This window comes from Triplophysa dalaica, chromosome 17, assembly GCF_015846415.1.
Source record: "Triplophysa dalaica isolate WHDGS20190420 chromosome 17, ASM1584641v1, whole genome shotgun sequence".
NCBI classification, from domain to species: Eukaryota; Metazoa; Chordata; class Actinopteri; order Cypriniformes; family Nemacheilidae; genus Triplophysa; species Triplophysa dalaica.
In genome coordinates, this window is record NC_079558.1 from 13038511 (window position 1) to 13064152 (window position 25642).

The following is a 25642-nucleotide window of genomic DNA, read 5'->3' on the forward strand; positions in this document are numbered from 1 at the left end:
CTATGTATGCCTTGTAAAGTATTTTACATTTTACTCTTCTGTTCCTTTAGCAAACAAATAGAACTTCTATAACTCTTAAAATTATAAATTTTTATTATGAAAATAAATTGCTATTAATATCTTCTTAAAAGATGGTGTTCTTTAATAACTGCAAGTCCACAATAGAAGCATTTTACGACAAAAATTCAAATGGTCGACACCCACAATTGCAGACCGAGGAAAATATTTTGGACATGAAAACAATTTTTAAAAACACAGGGAAAAGCTGTTAGAACAAAAGATACTTGCTTATAACTTTTCACCACTAGGTGGTGTTGACACCAAATCTTTATGAGGCAGACAGGATGTGCCCGTCATGATACAAGTTTCATATCGATACACAAAAGTGTCACAATGTGTCACTTGGCCTTTAGAATTCGTTGATGCTGTATATAAGAACCATTCGATAGAATATTTTAATACATTTCTGTCATTACTGTCTCCAGATGCTACATACCAAATTTTGTGCAAATCTGACAAATTTGTAGGGCGGGGTCCGAAAAGTAGGTTTTTGAAAAATAAAAAAATGGCGGAACAGTTTCATGGCGGAAAATGGCGTCATATTGCGCATTTATATTGGCATGAGTTATGAATTTTATGGAATATTTTTTTCATATTTTTGATATGGAATGGGGTTAGAGACTCAATATTTGCCACGGTAACAGTTTAGACTGTCCTCTATATGTGTTCCAAATTTCACAATTTTCCCATGTATGGTTCTATGGGCTGCCATAGACTTCCATGGCAGAAGAAGAAGCAGAATAATAAGAACAGAAGCAAAAGGTGTCTACACCACTTTGTGGCTTGACCCCCACTAACGGAAGCAGTAGGTGTCTACGCCACTTCGTTGCTTGACCCCTACTAATAAGAACACAAAGGGAAGCAATAGGTGTCTACCCCACTTTGTACTATTTTACTACTATATTATTATGCATGTTGTTATCAGCCTTTCTGAATAACGTATTTGTATTTGGCACATCGCTAATGGCCACTATATTTAAGACTTGAAAACCCATCCGAATGTCATGTTTACAAATACAGACGGACACAAAAAGTTGTCTATCAAAAAAGATCTGACACACAGGGATTGCATACTGACTACTATTTAAACCATTTTTTTTGTATTGTATTTGGCTAATGTATATAGTCCAAAACCGCTGACACAGATATAGAATTCGGTACATGAATACTTTTGCATGCAGCTTTTTCCGTTAAACATTCACATTAACTATTTATTTCTCTATTTGTGGCTCCTTCATCAATGTACTTACTTTTAGAGCTCTTGATCATGCATGACAGAAGTGTGTTCCTGACTTGGGTTTCGTAAAACCCGGACATCACCTTATCATGCTTGGTCAGATGGTATGGTGGAACGGGCCAATAGATCTGTAAAAGATCAGCTTGCGAGACACGTCCCTTCCTCACCTCGGTCTCAAGATGGTCCATGAGGTGCAGGGTCCAGCGTGATCTTTGGCTGGGGTCCCTGGCACTGCAGGGTGGGGGAAGCGTCTCCCAGAGCGAGAGCGTTGACGCGTCTCAGCTCCTGTTGCCTCCTGAGCAGCGGGGGGCATGGCCTTCACCCGCTGCTGAGTTGGCGCTGGGTAGGGTAAGCCGACACATGTCTGGATCCGGGTCTCTTGGGCAGGAAGTGCTTTATGGCCTGCGAAGACTTCTGCACTGCCGTGAAACGTTCCGTGAAACCCTCAACCGCCGGTCCGAAGAGGCCGGCAGCTGAAATCGGAGCGTTGAGGGAGGGGACCTGTCAGCCTCCTTGATCTCCGTGAGCATCAGCCACAGATGGCGCTCGAGCACCATGAGACTGGCCATCGATCTGCTTATCGCCTGGGCGGTGGCCTTGGTGGCGCGTAGAGCAACATCCGTCATGCCCCACAGCTCTTTGAAGGGCGCGATGTCGGTACTCGTCCATGCCCTGCAGGTGTTTGGCCTGGTATACCTGTAGCACTGCCATGGAATGCAGTGCTGAAGCTGCTTGGCCGGCGGACGAGAATGCACGTCCAGCGAGGGTGGAGGAAGACGAGGGTTGTAAACGGGCCGAGTAGGGGGCGCGCCATAACCTGGTGAGTTCATTGTGAAACTCCGGGAAGCAGGAACCATTCATCCACGCATGCCGGTGGACGCTGGTCCGCCTCGGAGAAACAAACCCGTGAATTTTCTCTCTGTGAAGAAGACGAGGCACGCCTCACTTCCCCGAGCGCTTAGTTCCTCTACCCTGCTGCTTCGTCCCCACAGAGCCCCGCAGGGGGTGAAGCGGGAGGGATCGAGGAGCGGATTCACTCATTTTAAAGAAAGCTGTCCGCAAGCCGATGAGGAGAGACTCATGCACTCGCAGATTGGGAGATACATAGAGTGGTATATTAGTTTATATACAATATATTTTTTCAGGTTTTTCCTGACTGTTTTTAATGTGCAAAAAAATGTCCAAATACAATACAAAAGAAGTTTTGAGTTAGGCACGACTCATCAGGCATGTGATGTGAGGAAATTTCCCCATCATTTATTTGACCAAAAAGTATTTTTCATATGGCAATACGAGGTCGGGAAGCACTAATTAAATGAATAAAATCTCTTTCCGACTATGGCACCTTAGAAAACTCATGCAAGGAATTAAGGAAAAATGCCTTTAGGGAAAAGAAAGGCACGCACATGTCCAAATCACCATAAGAGTCAAAGACATCGGCCAAAAGGTACAAAAATGAAGTTTGACAATTAAAAACACTTTAAAATGGAAACACCAAACTGAAGATCTCAACCATTTTGCCAGATTGCGGGGTTTACCAACAGGGGTAGTCTCTCTTGGAACAAGTTCCCCAAAGTGGACAATCTCTACAATCAAATCGTACGCCCAAATATACACACAAAATTTGGTGTTAGTTAAGAGCGCAGCACTCATTGAAGACAAGGCACACTCCTGTCACCATCAGTAGGGCCTCTCTCTGCCCCCTGATACTCAGATCCTAACAAAACAAGAGTACGAAAAATTCAATCTGCTCCTTAGGGCGACCGATGTTTACGGGTACAATAAATTACATAAATCTTACAGAAGAAAATTAACAAAACAAAAATAAATCAAAAATTGAGAAAAAGGAGAAACTAAAGGATCACTGGTTTTACAGCCAAGCAACACTGATTTAAACTCAGCATGCAAATTCTCAAACATAATCTTACAAAATATATAAAGAGACAAAAGTAAAAAATAAATTAAACAAAAGTTTAACTGAAATAACAAGCTAAAGATCCATCCTTGGAGAAAATACAAAATAAATAGAACTGTCCCTTTATCGGCCAAGACGAGACCAAGAATCATTAGAACCGTGGGAAAATGCCCACTCAGGAAACAGAACAGCAACGCTGTGACAAGAGTACGAAGCAACCACCCTTCGGTTAGCATGCGGCCGTGGAACTCGCATAAACACCTAAAACACAAAGCAAGATGTTACGCTGCCATATTATTCTCCCTTGGCTTATGCTCACACCAACATACAACATACATACGTAATTAGACACGGTACAGCTCAAAGCATGAACACCGGAGTTCTTTAACTGAACGTGAGACAGATTTCCAATTGTAATGTCATCAATGAACAAAGATCAACGTCTACAAAGTGCATATGTTAGGACCGATTTAATTGAAGCTAACCATGCTACACATTACATGAAATGTAACAACCAACGTTCTGACTGTCTACAAAGTCCACATCTGGTTCCCCAAATTACTATAGATGGTGGTCTAGTGGGTTAAACCACTGAACTGGTAAATCAAAGGTTGCTGGTTCGATCCCAGCATCCACCACCAGTGTGTCCTTGAGCAAGGCACTTTACTCCATGTTGCTCCAGGGGGATTGTCCCTGTAATAAGTGCACTGTAAGTCGCTTTGGATAAAAGCGTCTGCCAAATGACTAAATGTAAATGTAAATGCAATATCGTGATGAGCAACAGGGACAATGATTCAGTTTACGGCAGCGTTTTATGGCTTAGACACATGTCTATTAGCCAATGTTTCAAAAGCCCAAAGAGAAAAACAAGGGAAGAACACATTCTCACCATTGGGAAACAACTACCCACTCTGACAATGGTAACCACCGATGAAGTCAGCTGCCAGGAATAATGAGGCCCACACCCTTCTTCTTCTTCTTGGTTTTTAATGGCGGCTGGCATGCAACGTATGCTGCCACCTATTACTCCGTGGTGTGGAGCAGATTTCTAATCTATATCCTATATTTAAACCCAGTTTCCTTTATAAAATCAAAGAAAATTCCAATATTTTTCTCACTTGTCCATATTATCAGATTCTCAAAATCTATTTCTTGAACTCCATCCTTCTTCATTTCTTCTATCATATCAAACCCTTCTTGTTCATACTTCCTACACTCTAGAATCACATGTAATATTGTTTCCTCTACTTGACATTGAACACAGAGTCCATTTGGATGCATATTATTTTAAGTGTACTATTGAAATTAGAATGTCTTACCATTACTCTATTAAATGTCACATCTTCTTTCCTTGATTCGCCTATACTTCTTGTTTTTGACTTACTTTCTTAACTATGCTGTACAGAAATTGCCCTTTTAATTATTATTCTATTTAATTTGCCATTCTACCATTGCTTTTTCCATACTAATACCTTTATTTCTGACTTGCTTAAAGGGATTTCCATATCTATTTCTATTATGTAACTATGTAGTGGACTTGCAGGCACTCCCCATCGGGGAGGAAGACCCAACCCCATCCGTGTTGTGTCCTGGACCACACGCAGAGCTTCAGTAGCTCTGACCAGCTCCTTGTCTGTGTTGGAGGACAGCAGAAGGGGAAGGCTGTCTCCAAGCAAAGGCTGGTGCACTGGGTCGTGGACACAGAGAATGCTTTGAGGTCCCTTACCCTCTTGAAGGAAGCGACCGCCATCAGTAGGGCTGTTTTACTCGTCAGGTGAGGAAGATCGGAACCTCCGAGGGTCTCTTGAGGGGCCCAGAGAGGCCACCCCAGGACGCACGTTAGGGTCCCAAGAGGGTACAGACCGGAGATAAGGCGGATTCCGCCCTCATGCGCCCCTTAGGAACCTGGTGACCAGGTCGTGCTGTCGTGATGAGTGGCGATAGCGACATTTAGTGTGGAGGGGAGACGTTAGTCTTCCCTGACTTTGCACAGTGTCTGTGCAAGGAGGCTCCTGGGGGGTAGGTGTGTTTCCGCCCGTCCCGCGGTCAGCTGTGCACAAGGGCATCCATGCCGAGGGGGGCCTCGGACAGGGAGTACCAAAGCGGGTAATGGTGGTGTTGCGGGAGGCGAACAGGTTTACCTGGTCCTGTCCTAACAGCATCCAAATAAGCTGGACTGCGGGGGTGGAGACGCCACTTTCCAGGAGGCGAATACGGACGAGAAAGTGCGTTGCCTGTCTGGTTCAGTTTGCCCGGGATGTGTGTGGCCCGCAGGGAGCGGATCACCTGTTGACTCCACAGCAGAAGGTGTCGAGCAAGTCGTGTTAGCTGCCGTGAGCGTAAGCCACCCTGATGATTAATGTACGCCACAGCTGTAGTGCTGTCCTTGGACCAGCACGTGCTTGTCCCGCACGAGAGGCCGCAGCCTTCTCAGTGCAAGTAGCACAGCCCACATCTCTTGGCAATTGATATGCCGGCGCAGGCAGGGGTTCATCCAACGCCCCGCTACTGCGTGCCGTTACACACTGCACCGTACCCCTTCAGGGAGGCGTCCATCATCACCACGACGTGCCTTGTAACCTGCCCGAGGGGGTACCCCGCTCGGAGAAAATTCATGGAAGACCAAGGGGTTAGGGTGCCTCGGCAGAAGGGCATCGTCACCACGATGTGGTATAGTCAAAATAGTCTCTCTCCAACATAAAACAAGGGATACTGTCTTATTCCGCCTCAAAACCAAGAAATACCTGACATGGTCAGGCGGAATCATGACAGTTAACAGCACCAGGGTCGGCGCAAATGCCATGCCCCACCCACAGAGTTGGTGTCTCACCTTGGTGCCGACCCTGGTGCTGGTACCCATATAAAGCTGATTTCATTACCATTTTGGATAATTTCTGAACTTATTTGTAGTATACTTAAAAAGGATATCCTGACGACATGATTTATACGATCTCATAAGAACTGACACTGAATCAGAACAAATTGAAATGTTCCCAGGTTTATTTTCCTCTACCCACTGCAAGGCCAACAGTATTGCTGTCACTTCTACAGTGTAAACTGACAGATAGCAGCCTCAGTCGTCGGGCACTCATGATCTTTTGATCCATCTGTATATCTGTATAAACTGGGGATATTGTGTTTTAACTAGTGGTGGGCATAGATTAATTTTTTTAATCTAGATTAATCTAGATTAATTCCAAAATTAATCTAGATTAATCTAGATTAAAATGGCTCATTTGAATTCTGCCGAAGGCATTCAGAATATGTGTGCTACCCAATTAATGACTAAAAGTAAGTCTTTGAGAACGGGTTTCTCAAGCCAGGTGGCGCATTAGACCAGGGGCTCATCTCCTGTTTCCAAAATGCATCACAAACTGCTTGAGAAAGCTGTTCTACTATGATAATTGGTGATGAAAATTAAATTATGTTCAATAAAATGAACTTGCGTTTACTTCCGCATTAGCTAACGGATGATTTCCGTTTAGGTGGTACTTGAGACTGGAAGAGCTCCTACAGTACATTTACATTTAGTCATTTAGCAGACGCTTTTATCCAAAGCGATTTACAAAGAGTGAGGGAGCAACAAGCGATATGTCATACAGGAGCCATAATACATTAGATCTCAATACAAAGTTACTGGTTTCAACTAAAGCTAGACCACTACCTGTTGAGAGAAAGTGTTTTTTTTAAACCAATTCCGCATTGCACAAGGTGCAAACAACGTTAGTCTTGTCGATGTTCCTATTGGGAAGCTTCTTAAAAATGAATATTCCCTGAAGCAAACCCGGCGGCTTCATAGCTGCATCCATGTTAGCACGTCACGTTTGATGCGGTAATTTCACAGTAACGTTATGTTGTGTTCAGACTAAACGCGAATGGCGCCTCAAGCGCGAGTGATTTATATGTTAATGCAAAGAGCCAATAGACCTACTTGCTGCGCGAATCGCGCGAATGAAGCCCTGGTTATGAGATGATGAGGCTGCTTCTGCTTCCGCGAATGACGCGAATCACGCGAGTTGAAAAATCTCGTTCTCGCTCCGTACAGTGCAGTTAAGCTGGTATACATCCGCGCTAAAATATCAAGGTGAAAGTCATCATAGCTTGCGTAGTATAGACCCAGCTCCCAACCCAACTTTGAGAATAGATTAACGGCGACATTTTTTTTTAACGCGCGATAATAGTCTCTCTGCGTTAACGGCGTTAACGCCGTTAACGGCCCACCACTAGTTTTAACATATAAGACTGATGACAGATTTGGTTCTCTATTTTCTTCCTTAACTTCCAATATATGCATATCAACTTGAGGTGTTACATATGTCCATGATCCATATTCTGGTATAACTACTGTGGGGCTCATCTTTACACTGCTAATTTGAATTTCTTCAGCGTATACATTGCTACTCCAACCAAAACTTATTAAGTTCCTTTTATTTTGTTCCCAGCACTTCTCTAATACTATTTTTGTCGGGTGCTCTTCTTTGTGTCCCTTAAGGTTAGCCCAGTAATTAACCATCAATTGTTTCCTTCTAACGTCTAGTGGCATCTCTCCTACTAATATTTGTTATGCTGAAATGGGTGTAATCTTTACTGCTCCACAGCACTGCCTCATAGCTTGTGCTTGTACTATATTAAGTTTTCCAATATACTCTTTGACGTTAAACCATATACCACACACCCATAGTCCAATACCGATCAAATCATTGCCAACTACAGTGGTATGCAAAAGTTTACACACCCCTTGTAGAATCTGGAAGAAGCTGAAACTTTTCGGAAAAATAAGAGGATTTTTGAAAATGAAGGTTTATTTTTAATTCAGTCCTGCCCTTCACAAAAGAAATGTTAACATAAAGTTCACACTAAAGAATAATAAAAGAATTTCTAAAAATAGCTTAGTGCAAAAGTTAGGACGCCCCTGATTCTTAATACTGTATGATGTTACCTAAACAATCAAGGACAGTTTTTATGTTTAGTAGTAGTTGTTTAAGGGTTTCTTGTTTGTCATGAGTCATTAGACTGTCCACTGATGTTAAGAAAAATATCCAGGTCCTCCACAATCTTTGCTTTTTCAGCATTTCAGGATATTTTTTTCTCATGTCCAGCAGTAACTGTAAGATGTTGAGATTCCTCTTTTTACATTTAGGACAATCAAGAGACTTATACACAACTATTACAATAGATAGAAACATTCCGTGCTGCTCACAAAGTCAACACCATTTATTAAAATCAGGTGGGTGTAAACCTCTGAAAATGGCCACCACTGTATATGGTCTTTAACAAAGAAAAAACTTGCACCCCAATCCACTTCACTTACACATCTCAGGATGTTTAATACCATGTCTTCTCCAATATTTTGCACATATTTGATGTAAGAACTATTGTTCTACAATAAGCAGGCTTTGTGGGGTCCTTTCCCTTTCCAATAATTTGTTGATCATCCATCTCCCCGCTCCTATACAGTACCTCCAAATGCCTTCCCTTTGATATTTCTCTCCTTCTACTTCCCTCCTCAATTCCAGTTCCATGAACCTGTAAAATTACCAGCATCTCTACTTTGTCCTTATCTGTTACTGCCATGTCTCTATCGGATTCTAGTACTGGATACTCCCACTCCTTCTTAATGCCCTTCATTTTCCTAATCATACTCCACACATCAACTACTGGCGTTGTTCTTCCGATCTTACTGGAGAACCCTTGCCAACTCTCTCTTGTAGCTTGCCTTATAGTTATGTGTTCTCTTAAGTAATTTAAACGCTTTATTTCTATCTCTCACAGTTTTAGTACATTTTTCTGTCCCTCATAGGACCACCTTCCTTTTCATTTTCCTTTACTTCTCTGTATTGTTTCTGCCACTGCTGCAAATATTGCCTCACAAATCTTTCCATTCAATTTATACATTTCTTGATTTTAGCCAATTTCTCTCATTCCGACCTCACACATTTCTTCAAATTTCTCCCAGTTTGCTTTTTCAAACACCCATCTCTCTCTTCCTTCAATTACTGTTCTATCTGTATCAAAATCAAGTGTTGTTATTATCGGGTAGTGATCACTTCCTTTACTAGATGCTTCCCATACCTCCCAATTACACTTAATAGCTATATTGTTCGAAACCATTGTCAAATCTAGTACAAAAATCCTTTTGCTAGATGACCTTGTAACAATGCGACACATACCTGGGTCTGATCAGCCTGCAGTGGGCCTCCCTTGACTGAGGGTGTCTTGTGATCAGTGTTGCCACAGTTACTTATGAATAAATAATCTGATTACTGATTACTGATTATACCTCTAAAGTAATTTAGTTACTGTTCAGATTACTGGATTTTATAAGTAACTAAATTAGATTACACGTTACTTTATCAGTTACATTCAGCAGCTGCCGCCAACACCTCCGCTGCCTCAACATAAAAATGACAATTGGTTTTGCCAACACTCACTTTATTGGAAGTGTATTTTTAACAGTAATGTCAATAATGTATCTCCTGACATTTTAAGTTGAATTTAAAGACTATTTCCTGAAAAAAAACATGTTTTTATTGATTTGACTTAACGGTCAAATCAGTCTTTCTTGACCTGACATATTTAACTGTTAACACTTTAATAATGGCAAAACATGCTATTTATAATCTACTTTATTTATAAATGTAACTATTAATTTCTTTTTAACATGTTTTATGAAAATTTAACCTGTTGTTCACAGCATTAGAGCAGCAAGGAGTGGTTTTACAAAACAAGTGTAAAACGCACGAAACGAGAGCGAGACAAACGTGTTTAAGGACATCATTTCCTCTACAACATACTGCCCAATAGAGATGCGCGGATAAGCTAAAATGTCACCCGCATCCGCTGTTTCAAATAAATTATTCACCCGCCACCCGCCCGCACGTATAATTTTCTCTGATATAGATATCCGCACCGGACCCGATCGTCATTTAAATTACTCAGTAAATTTTATAGCACTGTCTTTGTCTATAAATACTTAAATCCAATATTTCGATTTAGCACACACATGATGTACCATTTTAGAGGTACCAGTCTTATGGCTTTCATATACATACAGTGCCTCACAGTCGTTGTATATTACATACCCAGTACTTGATTCATCCTTGTTAAACCACTTCGCTAAAACGCTCCCAAACGGTACAATTCTTTTCTACCTTTTTTTCATTTTATTTCTCCCATTTTACATTTCTCTCGGATCTGTTTTGCTTCCATTTCTGCTTTAAGAAATAGAGACCGTCCTACACCGCCGCCACCCTCGGATTTCTTTTAAATAACTGCAAATTAGCGCCTGATGGAAAATGCATTTAAAACACATTCGTATTTTTAGAGAAATGTTGTTAATATTATAGGATACCATCCACCCGCGACCCACTAGCAATTAATCTGAATGTATTTTTTTATTACACGACCAACCCGACCCACGGATCATCCGCAGCGCCCGCGAATTTGACCGCCATCCGCGCATCACTACTGCCCAACCAACTTCTTCAACTCTCCCCCACTTACTGGTTTTGCACCAAAGTCCAGCATTTGTTGTTTGGGTGGCGGAGGACCTGCTGCTCTCTGCTTCGCACCACCTGGTGGGACTAAGTCCTGGTGGGACTAAGATAACGCCTTACTAAGTAAGGCGTTATCGGCATCACTGCTTGTGATAAAGGGCCGAAACAAACAATGAGGCTGAGGTGCACAACTGACGATGTGTCGCATTGATGGGAACCATACAAAGGGCATTATCAGCAGCACCTCACCAAAATGCATCTTTCACTAAGGAAAATATGATGAAATTGGGACACATAACTCACGTGACGTCTATCTGATAATGGCAAGGAAAGGTAAGTATTGTAACACTCCAGCCTGCCCCCTGCCTGTGTTTCCCACGTGTTTTGCTTTGTCAACTGTTTTCACCTGTCATTCGTTATTGTTAATTAGTCCGCACCTCATTCTGTTTTCCCTGAGTGTTTCCCCATGTATTTAAGCCCTGTGTGTTCCTCAGTTCCTGGTCGGTTGTTATAGTGTCAACCTGGTTTTGTCTTTCCTGTTTTCCTGCTTCCGTGTTTGTTTTGGACTCATCTTCATTGAACCTTTTTGGATTATACCTTTTTGCATCTCCATTCATCCTGCGTGTCAACCCATGACAAGTATGCTATATATTTCAATAATCATTTATCCCCCAAACACAGAGGATGCCTACCCGATGAATCAGTGGAACCTCAGATCTCCTTTCCACTATTCATATTCTTGACTGCTCCCCTACTTCATAAGGTGTGGAAAATATCCTATTGGGGAATTCAACTGCGCTGAAATAGTGGGATTATAACAACTAGTCCTATTAAGCAAATCTGAAGCGATACTGCAGCTAGATAAAAACTAAAAGTAATGTTTTTTTTTTTAATCTTAACGAAATGAAAACTAGTTATACTCCAGATTAGACAAATTACAAAACTAAATACTAATAAATACTAGTATTCTTTTAAACTATAATAACCCTGCTGCAGATAAAGAATGATGTGCTCTTATAAAAGATGAAAAAGCACCTAGTGTTGAATATGTAAGACAAGTCAAGCATAAGTAAAACAGTACAAATGTCACCAAATTCAATGAAATACTGAAAAATTTAAGTAGCAGTCCTTCAGAAAAACCGTGGATAAGGGGGAGCAGACGCTGATGTACTTAGATGCCCACAGCTAAGTTGTTAAGAGTAAAGTTAGCAAAACACCAGCTAGTAGCCACAAAGACACTGAGCTGGACCCAAGAGCTAGACCCATGGATGTGTCCGCTGAGCATGGCCACCTTGATTGCTGAAGAAATCAGGAAAGGATCACATCTCCTGTCAACGGAATCTGAAAGGACAATTGAGGATCATGGCCAGGGGAAAAAAAACAAGTTGTGTATAAGTGAAGATGGTGTTCTGTACTGCAAGAAAATGACTTTGTGTCAATTAGTTCTACCAAAAAAGTTTAGTTCATTGATATGTAAAGAGCTAAACGAGGAGATGGAACACCTGGGTGTTGAATGAACAAAGGCCCTTATCCGTGACAGATTATTTTTGACCAAGGTGTGTAGCTGCCTGAAAAGGAAGAGGCCAAATAAATCCTACCTGAGCTCCCCCGTCCAATGTAGTAACCGCATACCCTTGTGAGTCGGTCTCCAATGTTTTTGTACACCAGAAGAGTTGTAAAGGAGGATATGAACATATATTAGTGGTTATGGACCACTGTATGCGGTTTGCTCAAGCTTAGGCCAACAAGGCCACCAGGACAGCTGTTGAGAAGATATTCAGGGACTTTGTTCTGAATTTTGGCTTTCCGAGTAAGCTGCATTGTATTATCCTGGATAAGAACAGTGAATGTGTTCAGAAAAAGATAAACTGACTCCAATACTGAACTGTAATGGTGTATTTGTTGAGACCTGAGGGACTCAAGAAAGAGCATAATAGTCGCCTTAGAATTAAAAGGTTCTATCTGACAGTTTAATCAAAATTATTCTGTGAGAACTTTGCATAATGCCATGTTTTTTTTTTAAATGTGTAAATCTTGGGATTTAAAAGAAAGGTTTAAATGCTACAATTGTGTCCCCGGTGCATGAAAGGTGCAAGTAAGTTTGTTTTGATGACCCTTTCCTTGCAAGCATGAGAGTGTGGAAAGGGGGGCGTGGTCTAGCACGGTCTGCGGCAGAGGGGCGTGTCGGGAGTATGACGGTGAGTAAGCAGATCAACGCTAGAGTGAAATCACCTGCTTCTTGTTCTAGTAATTGGCGAGGAGACGCATTTAAGGCACGACAAAGGAGAAGAGAAGGGAGAGAGAAACCAGGCTGGGAAAGCGCGCATCGACGGACGGAGAGAGACAAGGTGTCTAGGAGTGTCCGATCCAAAGGAAAGATTCGTCACAACCAAAGCGATTGTGTTATTGAGTGAGCGGGTCTACAACCCGGAAGTATTGTAGTAAATAAAGAGATTATTACGCTTTCCCAGCCACGCCGACTCCGCCTCCTTTCTTCCTCAAGCCTGAACCTTTTTACAGTGGTCCCGAAACCCGGGAAGAAAGGAAGCGCCGCCACCAACATGCAGAGCCCCCCTTCAGGATCGCCGTTCGCTGCTGGCTGTAGTAGAGTAGGCGGGGCGAGACCGTGGTTCGAGTCCGGTGAGTAATTGTGAATTAGCGCCAGCTGTGCGCACACCGGCCTCGAATCACGTAGGAGATGGGAGAATATAAAAGAAACGAGCGACCGGACCGTCGAAGAGAGAGGACCGGGCCCGAACTTATGTTATGTTTGAATTTATATTATGTTTTGTTCGCCGGCGGTCGTCCGTGAGGGGCCGCCGGCTGTTATATTACTTTATTAAATGTTTAAATGTTTGCCGGTTCCCGCCTCCTTCCTTGCATTTTATTGAGATGTGTTACATTGGTGCCGAAACCCGGGAGGAAGGAGAGACATGCTGTCGGAGAGTCCTCGCCGTCGAGTGGCCTCGCGGTGCCGGAGAGTTCGGGCAGCGCGGACGAAGGGCATCCGCCAGTGGCTGCCCGAAGCGGTGGCTCTGGGGAAACGGAAGTGCACAGTGCGGCCACCGTCAAAACTTCGGTGGAACGGCGACCTTTTCTGCTGCGCCCCTGGGTCGAGGTGGGGTGGCTTTCGTCCAAGTGGGAGCGGGGGGGTTGCCGCCGTCCGCCAGAGGCCGGAGCCTGTGTCCGTCCCCCGAGGGGGTGGAGCAGGGGGCGGAAGTGCCGGGTGAGCCACCGCCTGCCAGAGGCCGGAGCCTGCGTCCGTCCGCCCAAGGGGGAGGAACAGGGGACGGGGAACCCGCCCCGACTCCCGGATTAAGGAGGAGCCACCGCCGGCCGCCAGGGGGCGGACGGTCGAGCCGTCCACCGAAGCCCCAGGGCCACCGCAAGGCACCGCGAAGGAGAGTACTCCGGCTGGTTGAGGAACGAGCGGCAGCATGTCGGGGAACCGGATTTATTTATTTTTTTCCTCTCTCCCCTCTCTCTTTCCGGTCGCTCCGAGGGCTCCCGTCTCCGTTGTCTCGTCTCGTCGCTGCATACCCCCCACCCCCCCCCCGAGGGAGGGGGAGGGAGCTTGCACAGTCGCGGGGGTACCCCCCGGCCTGTGAGGGGTGATGGGGGTATGTAGTAGAGTAGGCGGGGCGAGACCGTGGTTCGAATCACGTAGGAGATGGGAGAATATAAAAGGAACGAGCGACCGGACCGTCGAAGAGAGAGGACCGGGCCCGAACTTATGTTATGTTTGTATTTATATTATGTTTTGTTCGCCGGCGGTCGTCCGTGAGGGGCCGCCGGCTGTTATATTACTTTATTAAATGTTTAAATGTTTGCCGGTTCCCGCCTCCTTCCTTCCATTTTATTGAGATGTGTTACACTGGCCTCCATCAGGAACATCATCAGGCCCTGTTGGCACTTCGAGAAGACCAAGAGAGACGGTTCCAGTCTCTCATACAAACCCAACAGGAGGACCGTGATGCGTTCCGGAGCTGGTTGGGCCAGGAGCAAGGCATTCCACTACCAACTGGATCCCCGACGATACCGCTGCACAAGATGGGAGCCCAGGAAGAGCCGGAAGCCTTCCTCGAGTTGTTCGAGAGGTCCGCAGAACTGTCAGGTTGGCAGCAGGACGCATGGGCTGCCCATCTCATCCCGCTCCTGTCCGGAGAAGCCCAGATGGCCGCCCAGCAACTCCCCATCGAGAACCTGCTGAAGTATGCGGACCTCAAAATGGCTATTCTCGAGCGAGTGGGTCGGAGTCCTGAGCAGCATCGGCAGCGGTTCCGGTCTCTGGAGTTCGGGGATCGGTCACAGCCTTTTTCCTTTGCTCACCAGCTCCGGGATGCCTGCCGCAGATGGCTGATGACCGACGCCAGCACCGTCGAGACCATCATCGACCAGGTGACGTTGGAGCAGTTTGTGGCGAAGTTACCCAGGAAAACCTCCCAATGGGTCCAATGTCACCGCCCGACGATGCTGGCCCAGGTGATCCAATTGGCGGAGGACCAGCTGGTGGCGTGCCCCGGGGCCGGCTTAGCCCTACCATCGCTCTCTCCCTCTCTCCCTACTGTCTCTTCTCTCTCTACGAGACCTGTTCCCTTTCCTAGGTCTCGGGGGAATTTCTACCCGCGGCCCGCGCCGCGAACACGGTTCTCGCAGGAGGCGGGACCTAACGGCGCTGCGAGGTCCCCTGAGGGATCCTATCACCGTCCGGGCAACAATGCCCATGCCTTTTCCCTTCCTTCAGCCTCTCCTCGCCAATTCGGGGGTCTGCTTCCTGCCGCTGGGGCGGCGGGGACTCCTGGGCCGGCCTGTTGCCGTTGTGGGGACCCCGGACATGTTGTTGACCGCTGTCCTATGATGGAGGTCGGTATGATGATCCGGGTGCCCGACAACCCTCAGGCTGCCCTCGGTCAGGACGGGTTGTACCAGATACCTGTGAGTATAAGGGGGGGTACATATCAGGCTTTGGTTGATTCAGGATGTAACCAAACCTCAATCCACCAAAGCCTGATGCAATGCGGGGCAATGGATACGAGCCGCGGGGTTAAGGTAAGGTGTGTACATGGGGATATCGTGAACTATCCTTTGGTGCCGCTGACCATAAAATTTCGGGGACAAAAACATAGGATAGAGGTGGCTGTTAATGAGCACCTCCGACATCCGCTAATTTTGGGGACGAATTGGCCATTGTTTTCAATATTAATGGGACATTTATGTGCGGATGTTTCTGGGCGTAACCAAGTGCGGCGGGGAGGAGCGGTCGCTCAGGTCGGAGAAGTTGAACCGGGACCTCTGATGACAGTTTCAGAGGAACGGAGCCCGGTGGACAGGAGAAATCTCTCTCAGGGCGATGATTTTCCTCTGGAACAGTCTCAGGATGAGACTCTCAAACATGCGTTTGAACAGGTCCGTACAATCGACGGACAGCTTCTCCAACCTGCGCAGAGCCTATCCTACCCGTATTTCGCTATTTTGAAGGACAGGTTGTATCGAGTGACCCAGGACGCTCAGTCAAAGCAATATACAACCCAATTAGTCATACCCAAAAGCCGTCGTGAAATGCTTTTCCAGGCGGCTCATTGTAATCCGATGGCAGGGCACCTAGGTCAAGCTGCAACTGTAAATCGCCTAACGACCCGTTTTTTTGGGCCGGGCATTCATGAGAACGTGCGTAGGTGGTGCGCGTCTTGTCCTGAATGCCAGCTGGTAAACCCACCGGCCACTCCCAGGGCGCCATTATGCCCACTTTCACTTATTCAGGTCCCCTTCGAAAGAATTGGTATGGACCTGATCGGGCCGTTAGAGCGATCCGCACGAGGGCATCGATTTGCACTGGTCATCGTTGATTACGGACGATGACGGACCTTCCGCGAGCAAAAATCAAATTCAGTATGTCTTGGACCTGCGAACAAAACTCCATACACTGGGGCGGCTCTCTATGGAGAATTTGTTACAGGCACAGGAAAGACAAAGCCGGCATTATAACAGGGGAGCCAGACTACGTAAATTTTCACCGGGAGAGAAAGTGCTTGTATTACTCCCCACGTCCACGTCTAAACTACTCGCCAAGTGGCAAGGGCCGTTTGAGGTCACACGACGAATAGGAGATCTCAATTATGAGGTAGTACGGTCGGACAGGAGCGGGGCACATCAAATTTATCACCTCAACCTCCTCAAAAAATGGAGTGAGGCGAACACCCTGATGCTGGCGACGACAGTAACTAGACTAGATGATCTCGGGCCAGAGACGAACACCAAGGTGCAATCCCTCGCTCTGGCACCAGGCGGAGATCATCTCTCGTCCTCCCAGCTCACGGATGTTGCGAAGTTGCAAACAGAGTTTTCAGATGTTTTTTCACCCCTGCCCGGCCGCACGAATCTCATAGAGCACCATATTGAGACAACACCGGGTGCCGTAGTACGCAGTCGCCCATATAGGTTACCTGAACACAAAAAAATTGTGGTTCAGAAGGAATTAGAGGCTATGCTGGACATGGGGGTAATAGAAGAGTCCAATAGTGTCTGGGCGAGCCCGATAGTTTTAGTACCAAAGACCGACGGCTCGGTCCATTTCTGTGTGGACTATCGCAAGGTGAATGCAGTGTCGAAGTTCGACGCCTATCCAATGCCTCGAATTGACGAATTACTTGACCGGCTAGGGACGGCTCGTTTTTATTCGACATTGGATCTGACGAAAGGATATTGGCAGATCCCCCTATCTCCATTATCCAAAGAGAAAACAGCCTTTACTACGCCGTTCGGTTTACACCAATTCGTCACGCTTCCGTTCGGCTTATTCGGAGCCCCGGCAATGTTTCAGCGTCTCATGGATCGTATCCTCAGACCTCACGCGGCAAATGCCGCAGCCTATCTCGATGACATCATCATATACAGTAATGATTGGCAGCGGCATATGCAGCACTTGAGAGTGGTCCTGAGTTCGCTGAGGAGGGCGGGGCTGACGGCTAACCCAAAGAAGTGTGCGGTTGGGCGAGTAGAGGTAAGGTATCTGGGCTTCCACTTGGGTCACGGGGAGGTGCGTCCCCAAATTGATAAGACAGCAGCTATTGCCACCGCCCCGAGACCCAAGACCAAAAAGGAGGTGAGGCAGTTCCTGGGGCTGGCGGGATATTATAGACGGTTTGTGCCCAATTATTCGGACCTCACCAGCCCGCTGACTGACCTCACTAAAAAGGGGGAACCAGATACCGTCCAATGGACGGAGCAGTGTCAGCAGGGGTTTACCCAAGTGAAGGCTGCTCTGTGTGGCGGGCCGTTATTGCACGCTCCCGATTTTTCACTCCCTTTTCTTTTGCAGACTGATGCTTTGGACAGGGGAGTGGGCGCTGTCCTGTCCCAGGAGATAGAGGGGGAGGATCGTCCGGTGCTGTACATCAGTCGCAAACTGTCACGGACGGAGATGAGGTACAGCACCATAGAGAAGGAGTGTTTGGCGATCCGCTGGGCGGTCCTCACCCTCCGGTATTATCTCCTGGGAAGGGAGTTCACGCTCTGTTCGGACCACGTGCCCCTCCAATGGGTCCACCGTATGAAGGACACCAACGCACGGATCACTCGTTGGTACCTTGCTTTGCAACCATTCAAGTTCCAGGTGATCCACAGGCCGGGGACTCAGATGGCGGTGGCCGACTTTCTCTCCCGGAGGGGGGGGACGAGGCTACAGGCCGGATGGGGCCTCGGCCTGAGTCGGGCGGTGGGGGTATGTGGAAAGGGGGGCGTGGTCTAGAACGGTCTGCGGCAGAGGAGCGTGTCGGGAGTATGACGGTGAGTAAGCAGCTCCTGCTTCTTGTTCTAGTAATTGGCGAGGAGACGCATTTAAGGCACGACAAAGGAGAAGAGAAGGGAGAGAGAAACCAGGCTGGGAAAGCGCGCATCGACGGACGGAGAGAGAAAAGGTGTCTAGGAGTGTCCGATCCAAAGGAAAGATTCGTCACAACCAAAGAGATTGTGTTATTGAGTGAGCGGGTCTACAACCCGGAAGTATTGTAGTAAATAAAGAGATTATTACGCTTTCCCAGCCACGCCGACTCCGCCTCCTTTCTTCCTCAAGCCTGAACCTTTTTACAGAGAGAAATCGAGTCGTTCAGATTTCGCTCCTGTTGTGACTTTATAGCAGTATTTTACAGTCTAATCTACACAATTCCACTCACGGTGCTGACGCCATGGCTAATGTTTGTGGGCAACTTGCAACAAAGTCGCTGCACAGAGTCCTAACCTCGAGACACGAGTGTATTTTTTTTATTTTTTGGTGGAAATCCCTCAGAAACCATAAGTAAAAACCTGCTTATTTTCGCGAATCACTTCAAGCCAGAGTGCTTTATCAAACTGGGACAGTACAAGCAGGATTAGCGTCAAAAAATTTCCACAAGTGGGATCGTGACCAACTGAATGAGAGCGAGTTGTGCTCGAAGAGTGTTGACCAGATCGGTGAAGGTGTCCGGGTTGGATGGTGGAGTGGACATCGCTTTGTACGGTCAGTTCTTCTGTAACAGTTTCCCAATGAACAAAGATGCCACAAATGATGAGGTGTAAGCCAGTAGATGTAATTTAATGAACAAAGGTCAAGGCAAAAACTAGGGGTCGGAACTAGACACACAAAGTAACAACTAGACCTGACAAAGAGTACAAGATGGGTGTGCATATACATACTATCCGTGTAATTGGTTAAAGGTGAGGTTTCAAATCAAAGATGGCTGCCGGGGTGTGATGCATGATTAGAAATTAAGTCCAAGTTGTCAATAGTCCGGTGAGAGTGAACAGGTAACCTTGGGGAAGAGCGCTGGTGCGGTTGAGACGGTTGAGTCTTTGTTACAATTGTGTTTGGAATTATTTTTTGTTTTTACTTTGGGTAACCAATCAAGTAAACAACATTTAGATTTTTATTTTAAAAAGTGAGATTCATAACAAAATATAACACACTTTAACATTAAAACAGGCCAATTAAGCCCTTTTTCTGGACATTGAAAACAGAGTAACTGTCCATAAAACTAACAGTTCTTACTGCAGTTCTCTATGTGCTAATTGGCTTTGTAACTCTTTTTCCTCTCCACCAATTAGCTGGTGTGGGGTAGGCGTTCAGGCGCAAATGGCTGCCGTCACATCATCCAGGTGGATGCTGCACATTGGTGGTGGTTGAGGAGATTCCCCCTTCCATGTAAAGTGCTTTGAGTGTCCAGAAAATTGCTATATAAATGTAATGAATTATAATGATTAAAACTCATTTTTTGATTGCCAGCTTTTTCTGCAAAAAAAGTAGCTGATCATATGATCTGACCTAAGGCAGCTTCTTTGTGCGCTTACGATAGCCGGTTCTTTCTCCGCAATGTTGCATTCAATTATGGCCTCCTTCAACAATGCAAATGTTACTTGCTGTGTGGCTGGTGTGGACAGCCCCGGGATTGCAAAACATGCGACGCGAGTGTTCAGTCGCTTGCGATATAGTGACATGTTATGGTGACATACGAGTCAGTCGCCCTGTTGGTCCAGCTGTCACAGGTAAGGCCAACTATTTCTGCTGACTGGAAAGATGCTGCGAGATTGATCTTTACCTCGCCATACTTTTTCAGTATTTACTTTTAACTGAGGAGTTGCCGTGTCACCATTACATATCTCTGCTCCAAAACATTGATAAGATTGTAAAAGCCCTCATTCTCAACTATTGCATATGGGTGTGAATCCTTGAAAATCAGCATTACTATAGCGTCCGTTATTTTCTTAGCGCGAAGTGAGTCTGACTGTAATTTGCAGGCAAAAGCAAATTCTAGCCGTTGCTTTCCAGAATCCTATGAACCAGATATCGCGTTTGGGTGATGTCTTGACAGGTGGTTTCGTAGGTTTGTTGTGTTGTAAATTGTAGCTCTTGGGGGCACAACTTGCAAACAACGGTTGTTTTTTCGACCTCACCTTTGCCGTCATTGCCTTTAAACATAAAGTGCTTCTACACATCAGACTTTAATTTAGCCGGCGCTGGGGTCCATTGGCTACTATGAACTCCCACCATGATCCTGACCCCCTCTCCCACTTTTTCTTTGAATTTGTTTGTTTTTTGTTTTGTTTTGTTTTGTTTTGTTTTGTTTTGTTTTGTTTTGTTTTACGTTTTACGTTTACATTTACATTTAATAATTTAGCAGACGCTTTTATCCAAATCGACTTACAGGTGGGGTAGGCAATGGAATCAATTGGGACAGCATAAGTACAACAAAAGCATAAGTGCAATCATAAAAAAAGGACTGGTCTCATATAACCTAACACAGTATACAGAACCATTCGTTCATTCATATTTTTTTTTTAAGAGTAGAGAAGAAAATAGAGTTAGAACAGATCAGTAAGATGTTGACGGAAGAGCTGTGTTTTCAGACGATTCTTAAAGTTGGCTACAGAATCTGCAGATCTTGTAGCAGCAGGCAGATCATTCCACATAGGTGGAACAGATCCGGAGAAGGTGCGCGAGAGAGATTTTTTAACTTTTTGGGATGGCACCACAAGACGCTGTTCGTTTGCAGAGCGTAGGGATCTGGCGGGTACATATGTCTGCAGTAGCGAGTGACGATAAGGTGGTGCTGAACCAGTGGTGGTCTTCTAGGCGAGGAGCAGAGTCTTGAATTTGATGCGAGCGACTTTAGGGAGCCAATGTAGCTTAATGAATAGAGGAGTGACGTGTGCAGCTTTACGATTGTTTTGTTTTAAATGTATCAGCACGAGTAATTCCGATATCTTCAGGAACATAGACGAAATGCAGATATCCTTGAACTGCATAACACTCAGGGTTTCTGCCAATCTTATATTTATCTTGAATACCTATAGAGTAGTATTGAATACTTTGTATCTTCGAAGACTATTTAGTTTGATCACATTTATAAAAGATAGACAGAGCTTTACGATTGTTTCCGAAAACATACGGCGCATGTGGGGGGGATGGGTAGGCTGAACCAAAGCACGTGCGAACCCATTATCAAGAAAACACAGACATCAGTTTCACTCACCACATGCGGTTCATGTCCGGCATCTTTTAGCGCTGGGACGGCTCCATATATCAGTTTCAAACGATCTCCAAATCCAGCGTTATATCCACAGTTTATATAACATTCATCACACAAGTGAAAGTGACGTCTGCACATGCTCCTTCTGCTCTGCTGTGGCCGTGACGCGTGTAATTGTCCAATAAGGGACTAAGAAAAGTTGTTACGAAACAGTTTTATATCTTCGAAAAAAAACTTTCCGAAACCTATATGATCGCTGTTGGAGTGTATTGAGCACAGAAATACTACGTAATAGGCCCAATTCATTTTTTGACATGTTGACCACAGTTATTCGCTTTAGCGCCCCCAGTGGACTGTATTGTCTCAAAACTGTAACAATATGTACCTGATGTTACATATTTTGTGGCGCTGCAAAAGTGTACAGAGGTACGTATTTCCTATGAGACCAGAATGTATTAAACTGTGATTTTTGTCAGATTTATTTTTGGTAAATGTATGTTTTTTTCCGAAATTATTATATAGATAGGACTTTGGTCTTGCTATAACTGAAATAGATAGACTTAGATGGTAGATGGTACCACAACATTTCTGTTATTGTAACGACTGCTAGATAGAGCTCAACTTTAAAATGTAACTATACTGTAAGTCAATGGGTGATAAATCTATGAGTAGACCGAGTGCTGAAAGATGTTTTCTAAGGATGCAAGGTCAGTTAACAACACTTTTGGTTTGATTTCCTTAATGAAAGGACTGAAAAGTTAATTAAATTAATCTAATTTTGCTGTTATTTGCTAAAAGCTAATATTGTCAACGTTTAAGTGCACTTGCTTAAACAGGAAATGTCATTACAACTCAAACACATGGACTAAATGCTACTGAAGTCTACTGTTGATTTCATGTGGCTTAAAGTATGCCAGGCGACGCCAGCCCACAGCGATACCTGGACCCACTTTTGGCGCCAAGGCCAAGTAGTAGAGTCTTTGCATTCTTTGACTCGATGTACCTCACACTCTGTTGCGCCAACAATCCCTTCGTACACACACACACCTTCAAAATCTCTGCGCAGGCTTATTTTGTCTTGGATCCAGAGAGTCACAGTCTCTTAGGCATCTGTGCTGTTCGTTTGACTGTCTGTATGGTAACTAGGTGAAGGAAAACTCCATTCTGTAGCCAGTGTCAATAACTTTTAGCTGTCACTAAGCCAGAGTTCACTTTGTTGTGTCCCTGCGGCATACTCAAACTCAGCTCTGACTGCCAAAAGACATATATATACAGAGCATAAATATTAGCTTACATTTCCATATGTTTTTAATGGAAAATCTAACACATTCAATTTTGAAGAAGTTTCTGGTAAATATTTTTTCAGATGTCTCAAGACTGTATACATTTTAAGAGTCTAGATGAAAGAAACGTCACACAAAAGAGCATATGGAATAGTAAGCTAGATCATTGTCTCACCTCTGAGCTTTGTGGAGGCTGAGCTGTTGTTTGAGGCTTTCCAACGCTCCTGATGCCTCTTGAACTCCTGGACTCTGCAGCTGTAAAGACCACTATCTTGTTCTGTGATGTTCATTATCAGGAGGTTATATATCTTCCCCTGCTTCACCACTGTCAGTTTCATTTGAGGCTTTTGGAAGCTCTTGGGGTAGTTTCCATAGAACTTTTCTTTCCTCATGTTCACCCTCGCCAAGAGCAGCTCTCCTCCCCACTCGGGCTGGAACATCCAACGGACCACGGGCAGGCTCACTGACCTGCGACGCTGACTGACCTGACAGGACAAGGTGATGTTGTCTCCCTCGGCCACCACAGTGAATGAAGATGGAATGACTGTCACATTGATAGCTGAACAAATATCTGGAATAAAAAGTATGTGTTGGCAAAATAATTGTTTTAAAATAGAAATATTCTACATAATATTTTATTGAAAAAGTTATTGTTAAAAGTCTATCTGTGTTAATAGTTAGCTATTCAGCTAACTATTAAATCGCATTCGCATTACGATTAGATATTAAAAACCCACTGTCTCAAATAAATAAAATAAAATTAGAAAAAAATGTCAAAGCAAACACTTGTCTTAGCTATCATTGGTCGGACAACAGAAAGACCTGTCCCAAACTCACACTGAACTTATGGTGCAGGGTTGGGTTAGTAGGTTAATACTTTAAAATGTAACTATACTGTAACTCAATGAGTGATAAATCTATGAGTAGACCGAGTGCTTTAAGATGTTTTCTAAGGATGCAAGGTCAGTTAACAACACTTTTGGTTTGATTTCCTGAAAGAAAGGACTGAAAAGTTAATTAAATTCATCTAATTCATCTAAGGTTAATAGCGCCACAGGGTTATACTTTTCAGGGTAATCGGTCTATGCATGTCCTTCTAATAGACAGTTTCATCAGAAGCTTGTGCGGTCCCAAAGATAACTTATGGTCTGTGTTTGGTTATAGCAACTTATTTTAGATTAAAGGAGGTTATGTATCTTCCCCCGCTTCACCTCTGTCATTATAAATTAATATTAATATTTGATCGTATATTATTGTATTAAATTAAATTAAATTACAACTACTCCGTTTTTAATACAGTTCTATGTGGAGGTTAACCGGAATTCATTTTTGTCAACATAACATATTTTTATGTTGTCGCCGATGAAACGGTCTATAGTTATCTGAGCACATTAAGTTGTGATAAGTTAAAGATATTATTATATTATATTATATTAGTATTGTAGCCTTTAAAAAAGTGGCAATCTATTTGTGCTGGGAAATAAAAAGTGAGATTCTTTTCATGTAATGCAGCCTTTGCTCAATGAGCCATTTGGAAAACCCATCCGGGGTGCATTAGTTGGGTGGATCGCAAACATTACACGAGTCTCGATAAATAGAGAGAGGGAGTTAATGAAACAAATGTTTAAATTCTCTGATTCATTCTTTGTTTTTGATGTGAATTACTCAGAAACTATTATGTTTATGTCTACTATGTCATGAAGTAATCACAACTTTCCACAAAATAAGCATTTATTTAAGGAAACAAAATCTTATGGGCCAGTTCTTCCTGTTAAGGATGCTATTTATAAACAAAGTCACTATGTGTATATATACTAACAAATTACCTTCCAAGACAGGAAGCAGAAACCACAAAGCTACAAAAGTACAAAAGTGATACAAACCAAAATTAGGAAAGTCAAATGCTTCTGTCTTGTAATAAAAATTTATTTAGTGTTATACTCCATAGTGTATATAAAATGAGTTGACTGATTTGAATAATAGATGGTCACATCTAGTCTATCTCTTATAAGAGTTCATGTTAAACTATACTATTTATACTACATTGAAACTACTAAAATGTTCAATCTGTTGCATGAAACCACAAGAACATCCACAGGTGACAATGTAAAAGAAAAGTATGCATTAAACATAGTCTTGCTATTCTGAATATCATTACATTATAGAATTTTAATTCAAACAGATTGCACTTACTTCCAAAAAAGAGGCTAGTCAGGAAAGGTATTACCACAGGAGAGATCTTCATTGTCCAGTCTGATGGGCTCCATGCAACGGCAGTTACATTTCACCATAAAAAGCGCTTGTGGACTATTTTTCCATTTTTTCCAACCCTTTCCTCTGTGTAACCCGAGACAGGGAACACTATGTTTTTACTTGGTGCACACCCTTCTCTCCCCCCCCCATACAGATCAACCCACTATACTCAGTGAAGTAAATGTAATTTCCGTTTTAAAAAGGGCCAGAAATAAGTCATCCAGTCCGGTTAGATCTGTGTACCTAAAAATTTAAGAACAGGACAGAACGAAACGCAGACTTAACATAAAAAACATACCACACGCTTTAAATAAGATTTGAACAAACAACTTTAAGGTAACAAAGTATTTGGTTCAATAAGTTGCACCACTCAGCCACACTATTAGTCACTGTCTGGA

At 44.1% G+C, this 25642-nt stretch overlaps 1 protein-coding gene across 4 annotated transcripts in view; it reads right to left on the minus strand.

Moving 5' to 3' along the window:
- vstm4b (V-set and transmembrane domain containing 4b) overlaps positions 1–25316 on the minus strand; it is a 38210-nt gene extending 12894 nt beyond the window's left edge. For all 4 annotated transcript variants that reach the window (XM_056770875.1, XM_056770874.1, XM_056770873.1 and 1 more), the window contains exons 1-2: positions 25185–25316; positions 23167–23562 (exon numbers count right to left, since the gene is read on the minus strand). In XM_056770875.1, coding sequence (XP_056626853.1) covers positions 23167–23562; positions 25185–25236 — 448 coding nt within the window. In that variant the 5' untranslated portion in view covers positions 25237–25316. The remainder of the gene's footprint in view (positions 1–23166; positions 23563–25184) is intronic.
- Between the last annotated feature and the right edge of the window lie 326 nt (positions 25317–25642).